The 12,324-nt window shown below is 40.4% G+C and overlaps 1 protein-coding gene across 6 annotated transcripts in view; it reads left to right on the plus strand.

Moving 5' to 3' along the window:
- Positions 1 to 12,324, plus strand: part of NELL1 (neural EGFL like 1) — a 469,358-nt gene that overhangs the window by 31,517 nt on the left and 425,517 nt on the right. For all 6 annotated transcript variants that reach the window (XM_075927737.1, XM_075927739.1, XM_075927741.1 and 3 more), the window contains exon 3: positions 5,051 to 5,201. In XM_075927737.1, coding sequence (XP_075783852.1) covers positions 5,051 to 5,201 — 151 coding nt within the window. The remainder of the gene's footprint in view (positions 1 to 5,050; positions 5,202 to 12,324) is intronic.

Here is a 12,324-nt window from a genome sequence, read left to right on the forward strand (position 1 = left end):
CCTCATTCTGCCATATATGTCATGTTATAATAGTCTCAGATGATGACCTAGCAAGTGGTGTTCATTTTAAGAACACTTTCACTGGTATCTTCTTTGTGTTTTGTCAAATCTGCCATGTGAGATTTCTAAATATAGTTATAGTACTTGACCCAACACTTAAGAATCTGAAATGCCTTCTAAAATCCCCGTGACAAGGTGTGGAACATGTTTTTAGAAGTCTTATTTGAGCAACATTCTAATGTGGAAGGTATAGAACTCTGACTACCAAAAATGAAAATCAAACTTCTACTGAAGCAAAATGCAGGACAATGTAGCACTTTAAAGACTAACAAGATGGTTTATTAGATGATGAGCTTTCGTGGGCCAGACCCACTTCCTCAGATCAAATAGTGGAAGAAAATAGTCACAACCATATATACCAAAGGATACAATTAAAAAAAAGAAATGAAAAAAAATTAAATTTTTTTTTTAATTGTATCCTTTGGTATATATGGTTGTGACTATTTTCTTCCACTATTTGATCTGAGGAAGTGGGTCTGGCCCACGAAAGCTCATCATCTAATAAACCATCTTGTTAGTCTTTAAAGTGCTACATTGTCCTGCATTTTGCTTCAACTACCCCAGACTAACACGGCTACATTTCTATCACTAAACTTCTACTGGTGGCATCTGACTCATGATGAAAATGAACATGCATTTCTCCATGCTGCTTTAGATCGTTATCGAGCAGACTCATCAACGGTATGGACACATGGACCATGGCAAACTTGGCCACACCCATGATAAGTGGACATTCAAATAACTAAAATCATGCCAGGCCATGGATGTTCCCAGACCAGAGTGTGCTGGACTAGAGAGATTCAACCTGCATTTTTTTATAGTGCAAATATTTTTAATAAAAATAAAGTGCACACTTTGTTGTCTGTGTCATAATTGAAATAAAAATATTTGAAAAGATAGAAAACATGCAAAATATTTAACAGTGCAATTAATTACAATGTTTTTAATCGCTTGACAGCCCTAATAATTACAGCTAATGCATACTACTCTAGTATCTGACAGAATTCTATATTTTTAAAAATACTTATTTTAAACAAAAGAATCTTTTCTGTTCCTTTTCTTTGTTGCAGGTAGAAATCTCCTTCCACAGATCCTTGGTAAAGGCTTAGGATATCAGTTTGCACTTTCAAATAGATATACAGAGTTGCTTATTTGCCTGTGACTTGTTTAAAGAAACCCCTAAGCACCCAACGTTTCAAATGAAGAAAACATAACGAAATACTATAGCAAAGCATGAGAGAGTCATATCTTCATCTCTTTGTTTTTTGCTGAGGTTGCATTGTCATTCAAGTATGAAGTAATATTTCATTGAACATGACTAGATAAAGCAATATTCTGTATTACACCAGAAAAAATAGCAAGTTATTACAAGGAGACAATCATTTTTATAGGCAATATAAAAACTATTTTCTCCTTATAGACAGTTATTGTCCCCCCCACCCCAAGAGTTAACATTTACAGCAAATAGAACTCTGAGAATACAATATTTACAATTCATTTAAGTGGTATTCTGTGTAGAGATCAGGCAAAACAAAGAAGACTGCTCAAAAGCAATTGATGTACATGATGACCATGTGGACTGAAGATATGCATGTTGTTTTTTAGCAATGTAGTGTCAGATCCTGCAATCCGATCTTGTTAGTTGGATTCCTGCACGTGTATGGGCTCTCTTTGAATAAGAGAGCTGTACACAAGCACAGGAGTCCACTATACAAGTCAGATTGCAGGGTTGGAAGTCCTATTTACCAGTCAGTCTTTGGAAAAGGCTCACTTTTTCCAGTATTGTGTATTTCAGCTGTGTTTTAAGAGTGTCTATAATCTTTTCCCTGTCAGAATGTTTCATTGCTAATGTAAGGTTTTATCCTACAAATACTTAACTATGAGAGCTACTGGTCAGTAGGATTATTCATGGTAATAATACACTTGGTAGCTAAATATCTGCTGAATTGGGCTCTAACAAGTTACTTTTCTTTTTCTAGAATATACTGTAATGGTGGTCCAAAATTTGACTTCAGTGATGGGCAACCTAGGCTAATGAGTGGACTACATGAGTGGGGCATGCAAGATTGTTGAGACCAAGACGTTCTCCAGGGATGGGATAGTTTTGATAACTGCTCATAACTGTACTTTGATTGGATGGGGAGGGAGCGTATGGCTTTCCCGACTAATGTGTGTGATCAGCTTGCCCCTCACTTCACATGCCTTAGCAATACATTCATGTCACTTTAGTAATATCGTCAGGAAAAAAATCAACATGGATGTATGTCACATTACTGGATTTCGAGGAGAGTAGCCATATCACTGCTGCACCCATGGGAGGGGAGGGGGGAGATGTGTTGGTTCCAAAAGTTGGTACAAAGTGGACCGTGTGAGGTGTCTGTCAAAAGCTTACTTTCTACTGCTTCTGTATATACCCTTCATATACATGTATAATGTCTGTGTGTGAAGTTATAAATATGTACTGAGGCAGAGCAATGGGCCAGGAATATTTGCCCATGGACATGCTAATGAGCAAAGCTCCAGGGAACAATGGACCTCTGGAGGCCAAAGACACACCTGATCACTGGCCATGTGACTCCTTCCAGCTTGGAAGAATCCAGGAGGGGGTAGAAATATGTCATGTGGCAGACTCCATCTTGGTGCTCAGCTCTTCATCTCAGAGGGAAGAGTGCAGGGATCGAGGAGCCGGAAAGAACTGTGGACCCATCCTGACACAGGATGTACACGAAAGACTTTTAAGCCAGCAGTTATAACATCTCTGCTGCAAGCCTGCATCGAGAACTGGGAGATTCGATGCGTGTAATGTATGATACTTTAACAACCTGAAGTGCTCGGTGGGACTGGTTTGTGGCCTATTTGGGAAGGTCTCCAGTCTGGAGGCTGTAAGGAGCCCCGAATTTGAGCAATTTGCCCTGAGCGGATGCCCTTGGCTGTGCTCAGACCTGGCCCGGTCCATCACAATGTAAGCGAGCAGAATCTGGAAACCCTGCAGCATGGGCAATGGAGAACAAAATGTTTCATGTGCCACATTAGATCCTAATGGACTGCATGCGGCTCCTAGGACGCAGGTTTTCCACCATTACATTAATATTGATCCAGTGGTTTGAACCACTTTTCTAGAAAACTGTAGTATTTTATGTTCATGTGGTCTATTCCAAACAGTAGTTTAATGCTGAATATAAGTAGCTGAATGTAAAATATAAGTTTGACAAATTCATGGACTATTAGAAGACCCGTGAATATAATACAGCATTTCTAAGTGTTTCTCCAAAGTGTAGGCTCAGTTTATTGACTCTCAAGACACGTGGATTAACAAAAAAAATTCATGAGATAAATATCCACATTTTGTTCTGGGTCATTTTTATGATCTAAAAATTTAGAATTCTGCAAAGACTGAAATTTGCCAGTGAAAATGCCTCCTACCAAACTACAGTGGTTTTCAGTGTGGATTCATTATTATGTGAAAGAACTTCAAAAATGGCTTGAATGTCAGATTTTCTCTTTGACGAATGAAAATCCCACAAAACTCTGATATTTTGTATAGTGAATCTTGGAGGTGAGTTTGAGTCAATGGATCTGATTTTTAAAACTGAATACTGATTTTTTTTTGGCTGCATCACTTGAAATACCTTAAAGATGTGGGGGACTAGACAGTATGTTATGAAACTGTCTGCTTTTAAGCTATTTTTCAGGCAAAAATTGAAGTACCCAAAATCATTAGTTAGGTTTAAAAATCTTTGAGCACAGAAATTGGATTCTTGCCCTGGATTGGAGTTCCCTCAAAGTGAAAGGGCATGTAGGTGTTGGATTTTTTTTCTCTGTGTCCATCTTCAGTTCTTTTCTTGGGGCCAATAAACATAATTTTATAACTGTACATGAGTTTCTTTATATTCTGTGTTGTAAAGTTAATTACTTTTGGCCTCTTACACTGGACCAGACTATTTAGTACTACTCTGATTTATACCAACTGAAGAACTGATGTTCCAAATGTTTGGCTTCAAAGAAAGCCTTTCTAAAGAAGTGGCACTTGGCTTTTTAATTGGTAATGGCATTCAGGAAAAGAAAGTGAGACAGGCTCTGAAAACATGCGACAAAGTGCCAGAATGAAAGACATGACAAAACAAAATAGCAGAGGAGGATGAAGTGATGCATGATTCATTCCTTTAACAGATTTTTAGTGTTTCTCTCCCTTTTGTTGTTCATCATCTCGGGTGTTGGTGAGCAGTAAGAAATGCTGAGATAACACTGGGTGCATTAGCACAGAGGTGACTTTGGGTATAAGGAGATTGGGGAGGCATACAACTGATGGGCAGCAGCAGATAAGCAAGACTGAAACATCTCTGGCCCTGCCTGATCAGAGTGTAATTTAATAAATATTGTATGAGCTGTCACACATTGCTTGTTTTAAATGAGAAATCCCAGAAATGATAGTGTATTGCAAGCATGTTTTGTATTTATTTTTGGGCAAAGGCATATCTACATAGCATTATTAGCAATAATACATCTCTGCTCTACACAAAGCAAGGACGGGGTACCTCATGGATTCTGTGGAGATATGGTAACCAAGTCAGTGGTAAAATTGAAATTGGAGCTTGGTATGTGGCACTAGAAGCAGACAACTCTAAATTCTGAGGAATCTCAGGGAGACTATTTATCTGACTACAGCACACCTTATTTATAGCAACTTAATCTTCTCACAGCAGACCCAAATTGCTTAGTATTCTGTCAACATTTCTGTCAGAAAAAATCAACGGCTGGCCAATTGTGAACTTGTCCAAGTGACAAGTGGGCACATTGACAGAGATGGCATTTTGGGTTTTCACATTGAATGAATGCAGCTGCAGCATGTGGTAGACTACTCTTGAAAATGAAAAAATATTGATGTGGAGAGGAAAATAAAAAGTGTAATCTGAATCTTTCAGACTTAGCATTTTTACTGTGCCATTGTGTTTTTTCTCTCTCCCCTTCTCTTCTTGTCAATGAAACTTAGATGCAGAAAGAGAAATCCATGCTGCACCCCATGTGAGCGAGAAGTTAATTCAGCTCTTTCGGAATAAAAGTGAGTTCACTTTTCTGGCCACCCTGCAACAGAGGATGTCAACTTCTGGAGTTATACTGTCCATCCGAGAGTTGGAGCACAGGTAAGAAGAAATTTCTTCTTTGCAGAAAGCTTTTCTTCTCTTCTGTAGCAAATGTGTCTCTGCACTTAATGGTCATCAAGCTAAAGCAGTAGATGAAACATCTGAAACAACAGTCAACATCCTTAGATTGTTTCTTAGATTTCAGTAAACATTTCTTTTTGTTTAAAACAAAAGGAGGCACAATACTTTATTCGGTGAAAGACCTCATATTACTTTTGAACTTTCTTACTTTGGGTGCATCTACACAGCACTGTTACTTCAAAATAAGCTATGCTATTTGTGCTACACAAATTGCATAGCTTATTTCAATGTTATTTCAAAGTAGTTTATTTTGAAATAAAGCGCTATTCCAAAACGTCCCTTATCCCTTGTGCAATGAGGTTTATAGGGACATTGGAATAGTGAGCCTGTTACATTTTTATATAAAGGGCTTGCTCTTAAGACGCGGAATGGCTATTTTGTAATGCCATAGGTTTCCCAAAATAGCTCCACTGTGTAGACGTAGCCTTTCGAGCCTTCAAGTTACATATGTAAATACATTATAGACGTTAAAGGCCCTGTAATGTCATCTCTGTTCATCATGTTTCACTTCTTCATGGACCTTAAATCTATATACATTTCAGAGTCTAATGATTCCTGCTTTCCTATATTTTGTATAATTTGATATAGCTTCTGCTCTTTTGCCATTTAGCAATTAGATCGTTATTGAAATCTATGCTTTGGATGCCTTCCAGATTATGATGCATTTTATGCTCTCTTCCTGAGACATGAATGTAGTATACATTTAAAAAGATTTGTCATTTTTTACTGTGAATGCAAAAGATGCATCTATTTGGATAGCTGTCCTATCCATAATGGCAGATATTCAAGTTTCTCCAAAAGGGACATCGAACTAACAAATAACAGGACCAGTGACATGGTTATGCAATTGGTGGTTTGATATTTTTTTTTTTTTTTTTTTTTGTAGAGGAGATAATGTCAGGTGGTCAGATCAAGGGACTGGAAATCAAGACATCTGGGTTGTGTTGCCACTATAGACTCTTTGTAGGCTGGAGTGTGCTGCTTTTTCTTTGTGTGTGTGTGTGTGTGTGTGTGTGTGTGTGTGTGTGTGTGTGTGTGTGTGTGTGTGTGTGTGTGTGTGTGTGTGTGTTTTAAAGGCTGAAAGGTATGGGTTCACAGAATCTGTCCTCTCATATAACAAAGGCCATAGGACCTCCTGAATTCATTCTTTTTTGAACCAGAATTAGTCCTGGGGCAATACTATACTTGTTGCATTTGGGACCAGAGTAAAATTGCAGATTTTCCTCAGGACTGCAGAGCATAACTTTTGAGAGAGACATTCATTCTTGCATTTAGAATTACCAGCAATGGAGAACCCCACCGCAACCTTTGGTAAATTGTTCCAATAGTTGACTATTTTTTTGCATGATATTCCCTGTCTGAATGTATGTCTATCTTTAGCTGCCAGCCACTGAATCTTGTTATACCTACCTACTTCACTTCACTCCTTCTTACATGGGGATAACACATGCATGCCTTATTTGGGTCATGTGAAGCTTCTTTATTGAATGTTTGAAAAGGTCTTCACATTACAGACTCTATGTAAAGTTACTCTTGTGCATTATCGTATCCTGACACAGATGCTGAATTCCCTGACTCTCAATATTAAATGATACTGTAGTTGTACCTTTTTGGTATACATTGGTCAGAACTAGGTAGTTGCTGTGACACAGGTTCTGGAGATTGGGGTTAGCCTGAGTATTTGAAGACAGTGCTCACCTGGTAAAAGAGCTTGTGTAAATCAGTGCAAATCTAAGTGTAGGACTTGGTCCAGATACATCCCTCACCAATAGTGATTGTTCCATAATAGTTACAGTTTATAAGGATTAGGAATGTCAGATGAGTCACTGTGCATATTTCTCTTGTTCATTTCACATCGCTGCTAGGCTACAGGCAGTCCCCAGGTTATGTACAAGATAGGGACTGTAGGTTTGTTCTTAAGTTGAATCTGTATGTAAGTCGGAACTGGTGTCAGCCGCTGCTGAAACTGATCAGTTTCAACCGCGGCTGAATCTGGATGCCAGTTCTGACTTACATACAGATTCAACTTAAGAAACCCAGGCGTCCCCAAGTCAGCTGCTGCTGAAACTGATCAGCGGCTGATTCCAGGAAGCCTGAGGCAGAGCAACTCTGCCTCGGGCTTCCTGTAGTCAGCCTCTGGTCAGTTTCAGCAGCAGCTGACTTGGGGACGCCTGGGGCAGAGCAGCTGGGGTGCTGCTGGGTTGCTCCAGTAGCGCGGCTCCTCGGCGCTACTGGAGCAACCCAGCAGCACCCCAGCTTCTCTGCCCCAGGCATCCTGATTCAGCCGCTGCTGAAACTGACCAGCAGCGGCTGAATCAGGACACCTGGGGCAGAGCAGCTGGGGTGCTGCCGGGTTGGTCCGGAGCGGCGCTGCGGGACCAACCCGGCAGCCCCCGCTGCTCTACCCCAGGGGTAGGCAAGAAAAGCCTGGTCTGGGTGTCCCTGGTCTGCTGGGGGGGTCCAGCGGCTTTGCTGGACCCCCCCCAGCAGACCACAGGGAAACTGGGAGAAGCTTTTCTCGCCCCGGAGGACACGGGTGGCGAGCCGCCGCCCGTGAGCTCCGGGGTGAGAAAATCCCCGTTCGTAAGTGCGGATCCGACATAAGTTGGATCCGCGTAAGTCGGGGACTGCCTGTATTTGATTGTCACTTAGGACAGGTTCCCTAAGACATTAATAGGGACAGTGCTTTCCAATCTGTGGCTCTATGGCCACTGTAGCAGTTTCTTCAACAGATGGAAAAAATACTTGAAGCCTAATGAAGGGAAAATAAAATAAAGATTTGAGGCATAGTGTTTATTCAGTTCATTACAGTCCTTAGCTTTACTTGTGAACTGATTAAAGGTAAGGCTATTGAAGTGGACAAAAGACTGTTTTAAGTGCTGCTTTTACCAGTCTCTCTGTCTTTAGTGTTGTGATTTTATTTTGATTATCAGTAGAGTTCTTAGTTGCTCCCCATTTTTAAGAAAATGCTCATTTCAAGGAGAGCATTATCTTGGGGATGGCCAAGGAAGCAGCTGGGCTGGGTTCCTCCTGATGTTAATTTTTCTCATCAGAAGTGGTTGGAGAACTGAGGTGGTCCTCTCTTGGCCACCTCATTGTACTTTGAAACCTTGTTCATTGCTTACAGACCACAGAGATAGGAGCTTTAATAAAGACAGATTCAGAAATTGAGAGTATGGAGAGCTTACCGAAACAGTATTGCCTTCATGAAGCTGAAGAGCTACATAAAATGAGTTGGCTAAATGTTCAGTAGCCTAAATACAAAACTACCACATGAAATTTGAGTATGAGGCAGGTGTCTGTAATTCCTGTGGTAACATACATACATAGCCAATCACTGTATGCAATTAGCTAATACTTGAGCTATGAAAGAGCGACTCAATTTTATCTGAGATTTCCCCATATATAAAATAGGGAATAACTGCCATCATTGTGTGGTAAGTTTTAACTTTTGAATTAAATCACCTCTTTGCCACAGAAATCTGATCTTTACATCCCTAACACCTGAGTTAATGGAGAGGGTCCATTAGCTGTCCGTAGAAGATTTTATATTTTCTTTTCAGAACTCCAAATACTAGATGATGAATAGCTATTGTACAGTGATAAACAGAATAGGTCTGATTCCACCCTGTAGAGGACAGTGGTATGTATACCTCCAGTCAGTCGATTTACATTAGTGATCAGTCTAAAGGCTGTTGTTTCTCACCTCACAACTGGGATGATTGACATCAATGATATATGGAAATTTACTAGGTTTTCTTTTATTTGTGCCACATTTTCCCAGTATATATGATCAGGAATTTAGTTCATGTTAATATAATGGCACTCAGATTCCAAGATAGACAGTCATTGTGAATAAATAATAGCAAACATAAATTAAGCGAAAATGAAATTACTAGTAAAAAGGTTATTGAAGGAAGATTAATACAACGTACCTAGAAGCATCCATTCAAATAAACTGTTAAATTGTTTTAAATTGATACTTTATAACATTTAGTTGATAGCGTTAGTCTATTGTTGATTGGTGTGGTTTGTAATGTAGAAGACACAATAAAATAGTAACAAATGAATTCATCTTCTTGAATTATCATAATGGAAATGCAGATTTTAATGTTTATTTTTCATGATCCAGATGTGTTAATATGGAACTCAGAAAATGGAAATCTTAATTAACACAGATTAAGTCTAATTAAACAGTCTGCTAGTATATACTTTACTATCTGGACACAATGGTAAATCTGCTGGGTTTCAATCTTATTTCCAAGATCTGGGCGAATTAAAATTGGAATATGACATGGAAAAACAATCTCCACCTATCTCTAGCTAAGGGTGAGCAATAATGTTAGAACAGGGGCCATGTCACACATTTTTGAAGCGTCCCCAGGCTGCCCCAGAAGGGGCAGGGCCTCAGGTGGAAGGGGCAGGGCCAGGATACTTACCGTACTCCTTCGCCCATAAACCCTGATTGGCCTGGAGGTGGGGAAGCACATGAAGTCTTTCCTCTCCACCCCCTGGCACCTAGTGAGAACCACCAGCTGTTCTGAACAACTGGAGGTTCCCTTTAGGTGCCTCGCGCCACTGGCAGTGGAAGGAGATTTTTGTGTATGCCCCCATCCCCAGGTCTCGATTGGTCTGTGGGCAGGGGCATGGCAGGGTGGCTGTAGGCCAGATCAACCAGATTGGTGGGCCAGATCCAGCCTGTGGAAGCTCTCTTTCCCACCCCTGCTCTATCTGTAAATGGCCATTCTTCTTTGCTGCAAAACTATGTTAGCCCCAGTAGTTCTGCTAAGCCTTGTGTGTTTAGCTAGTCGTAGTATTTTCTCTCAAAACCTCCAAAATGTAATTTATAGGGCCTGTGAGGCCTATCCTGTTTCTGAAGTTCCATATATCCTCTGGCTTTCAGTGATCTAGTAAGGATTTTAAGCCTACTCAATCCAAACTTGTAGTTGACTTGCATGGCCTGAAACTCTTGGCAAAATTAAATCACATCTGTTTTTGTGCTGTCAGTTCCCTACATAAGTAGGATTCTGCCACACCTGAGGCCCTACAAATGGCTGAGATTCTTGAGATTCTTCACTGACCTGGCAAGGCATCCCTTTCACCAGGCAAAAGGCATCCCTGACATTTATTTTCTGAGTGACCTAGGGCAAGCTGCACCCAAAATTATAAAAAGAAGACCTTGAAGGGTATGTCTGGACTACGCCTTTTTTATTGACCGAGAGACGGAGATTAGGCACGTCGAAATTGATAATGAAGCAGGGATTTAAATATCCTATGCTTTATTAGCATAAACATGGCTGCCACTTTTTTTCAACACGGAGTTTTTTTGGAAAAATATGGCATACTAGACGGAGATCCGTCAAAAAATAAACCCTTTTTCGACAGATCCTGTAAACCTCATTTTTTGAGGAATACAGGATCTGTCGAAAAAGTGTTTATTTTTCAACAGATCCTCGTCTAGACTGCCGTTTTTCGAAAAAGCTCCATGTCGAAAAAAGCAGTGGCCATGTTTATGCTAATGAAGCGTGGGATATTTAAATCCCTGCTTCATTAGCAATTTCGAGGTGCCTAATCTACATCTCTCTGTCGACAGAGAGGTGTAGTCTAGACACAGCCGAAGTTTGTTGCCACAATTTTTGGGTGCTTATATATTTAGATCCCTTTGTTCTGATTGGCTTTAATAATAGAAATATGGGGTTGGTGGGGGACCTATTGGGCAGCACAACAAGGAGAATGGACCTTCAAAAAAAGCAGAAAATCGAAGGGAAGAAAAGGAGTTTCAGAGAACTGGCAGTTTTTCAAAAAAGATAATATTTAAAGTGCAGCTGCAAACTATTCCAATGTGAAGGGAAGATAGGAAGAATAATAAGACACCAATATGGCTGCAGCAGGAGCTCTTAAAAGACCTGAAAATAATAATAATAATAATAATAATAAAATCTTCGTTGCTGTTTCCATTATTTTGTAGGAAACAACAAGTGCAATATAATACAGTTAGCAAAGAAAACAAATGCACAAACACAAAACTGGGAATAACTGATTAGGCAGCGGTACAGCAGAAAAGGATCTTGGTTATAACTGATAAATTGAATGTGAGTTGATAATGTGATGCAGTTGGGATAGTGGGAGATTTCGTTTTGAGATGTTTTAATGAGACCACTAGTGCTTAAAATTAAGTGTGTGGGTAAGTAATTTCCCAGTTGGAATTCACAGTGTAGAAGAACCTCAGAGTCATGAACACCAGTGTTCCGATCTGAGTGGTCAGCTGGATGGCTTATTTTGAACTGGAAGTACCAATCAGGCAGCAACAGAGAGAGTGAGACAGAGAGACACACATGCAAATACAGCACAGTACATGGCAAAGAAACTGATGCACTGTTTCATTTAAATTAAGATGATTAAAAGCAGCTTTTCCCCCCATCTGCATAATGTTCCACTGTAAACTTTTGAAATAATTTCTATAATGCTTTGTTCAGAGTTATGAACAACCTACATTCCCAAGGTGGTCATACTAGGAAAGCTTGAGCTTTGGTGTATTAATAAGATCAGTTTCTCTGCTGGGGGGTAAGCAGATGCAACTCATTGAAACTAATCTAGAGGCTGAACCTCTATAAATCCAGACTCTCTGGTCTGGCAACATCTGTAGTTCAGAAGAACCACAAATGTTCCTGGACCAGAGAGTCCCAGTGGAGGGCTGGTGGCTGGGAGCTGACCAGGAGCCAAGACCCCAGCCGGACTGGCAGCAGGGGGGCAGTAATTGGGAGCCCTGCCATAGGAGTCCTGAGTGGGCCAACAGAGGGGAGCTCTAGCAGGAAGGTGTGCTCTAGCATGTGACCGACTAGCAGCTATGCCAGTGATGGGAAGTGGGACAGAGTTGACCTTCCCTGGTCTGGCAAACTCCTGTTTTTGATTCTGGGCAGGTTTGAGGAGGGTCCAACCTGTGCGAGCTGTGAAACTGTCTCACTAACAGGAATTGAGAAATAATGCAGCCTTCCCAAAAGGATCTCTCACAAGATAGCACCATCTAGCAACCAGATAATCC

This window comes from Pelodiscus sinensis, chromosome 4, assembly GCF_049634645.1.
Source record: "Pelodiscus sinensis isolate JC-2024 chromosome 4, ASM4963464v1, whole genome shotgun sequence".
NCBI classification, from domain to species: domain Eukaryota; kingdom Metazoa; phylum Chordata; order Testudines; family Trionychidae; genus Pelodiscus; species Pelodiscus sinensis.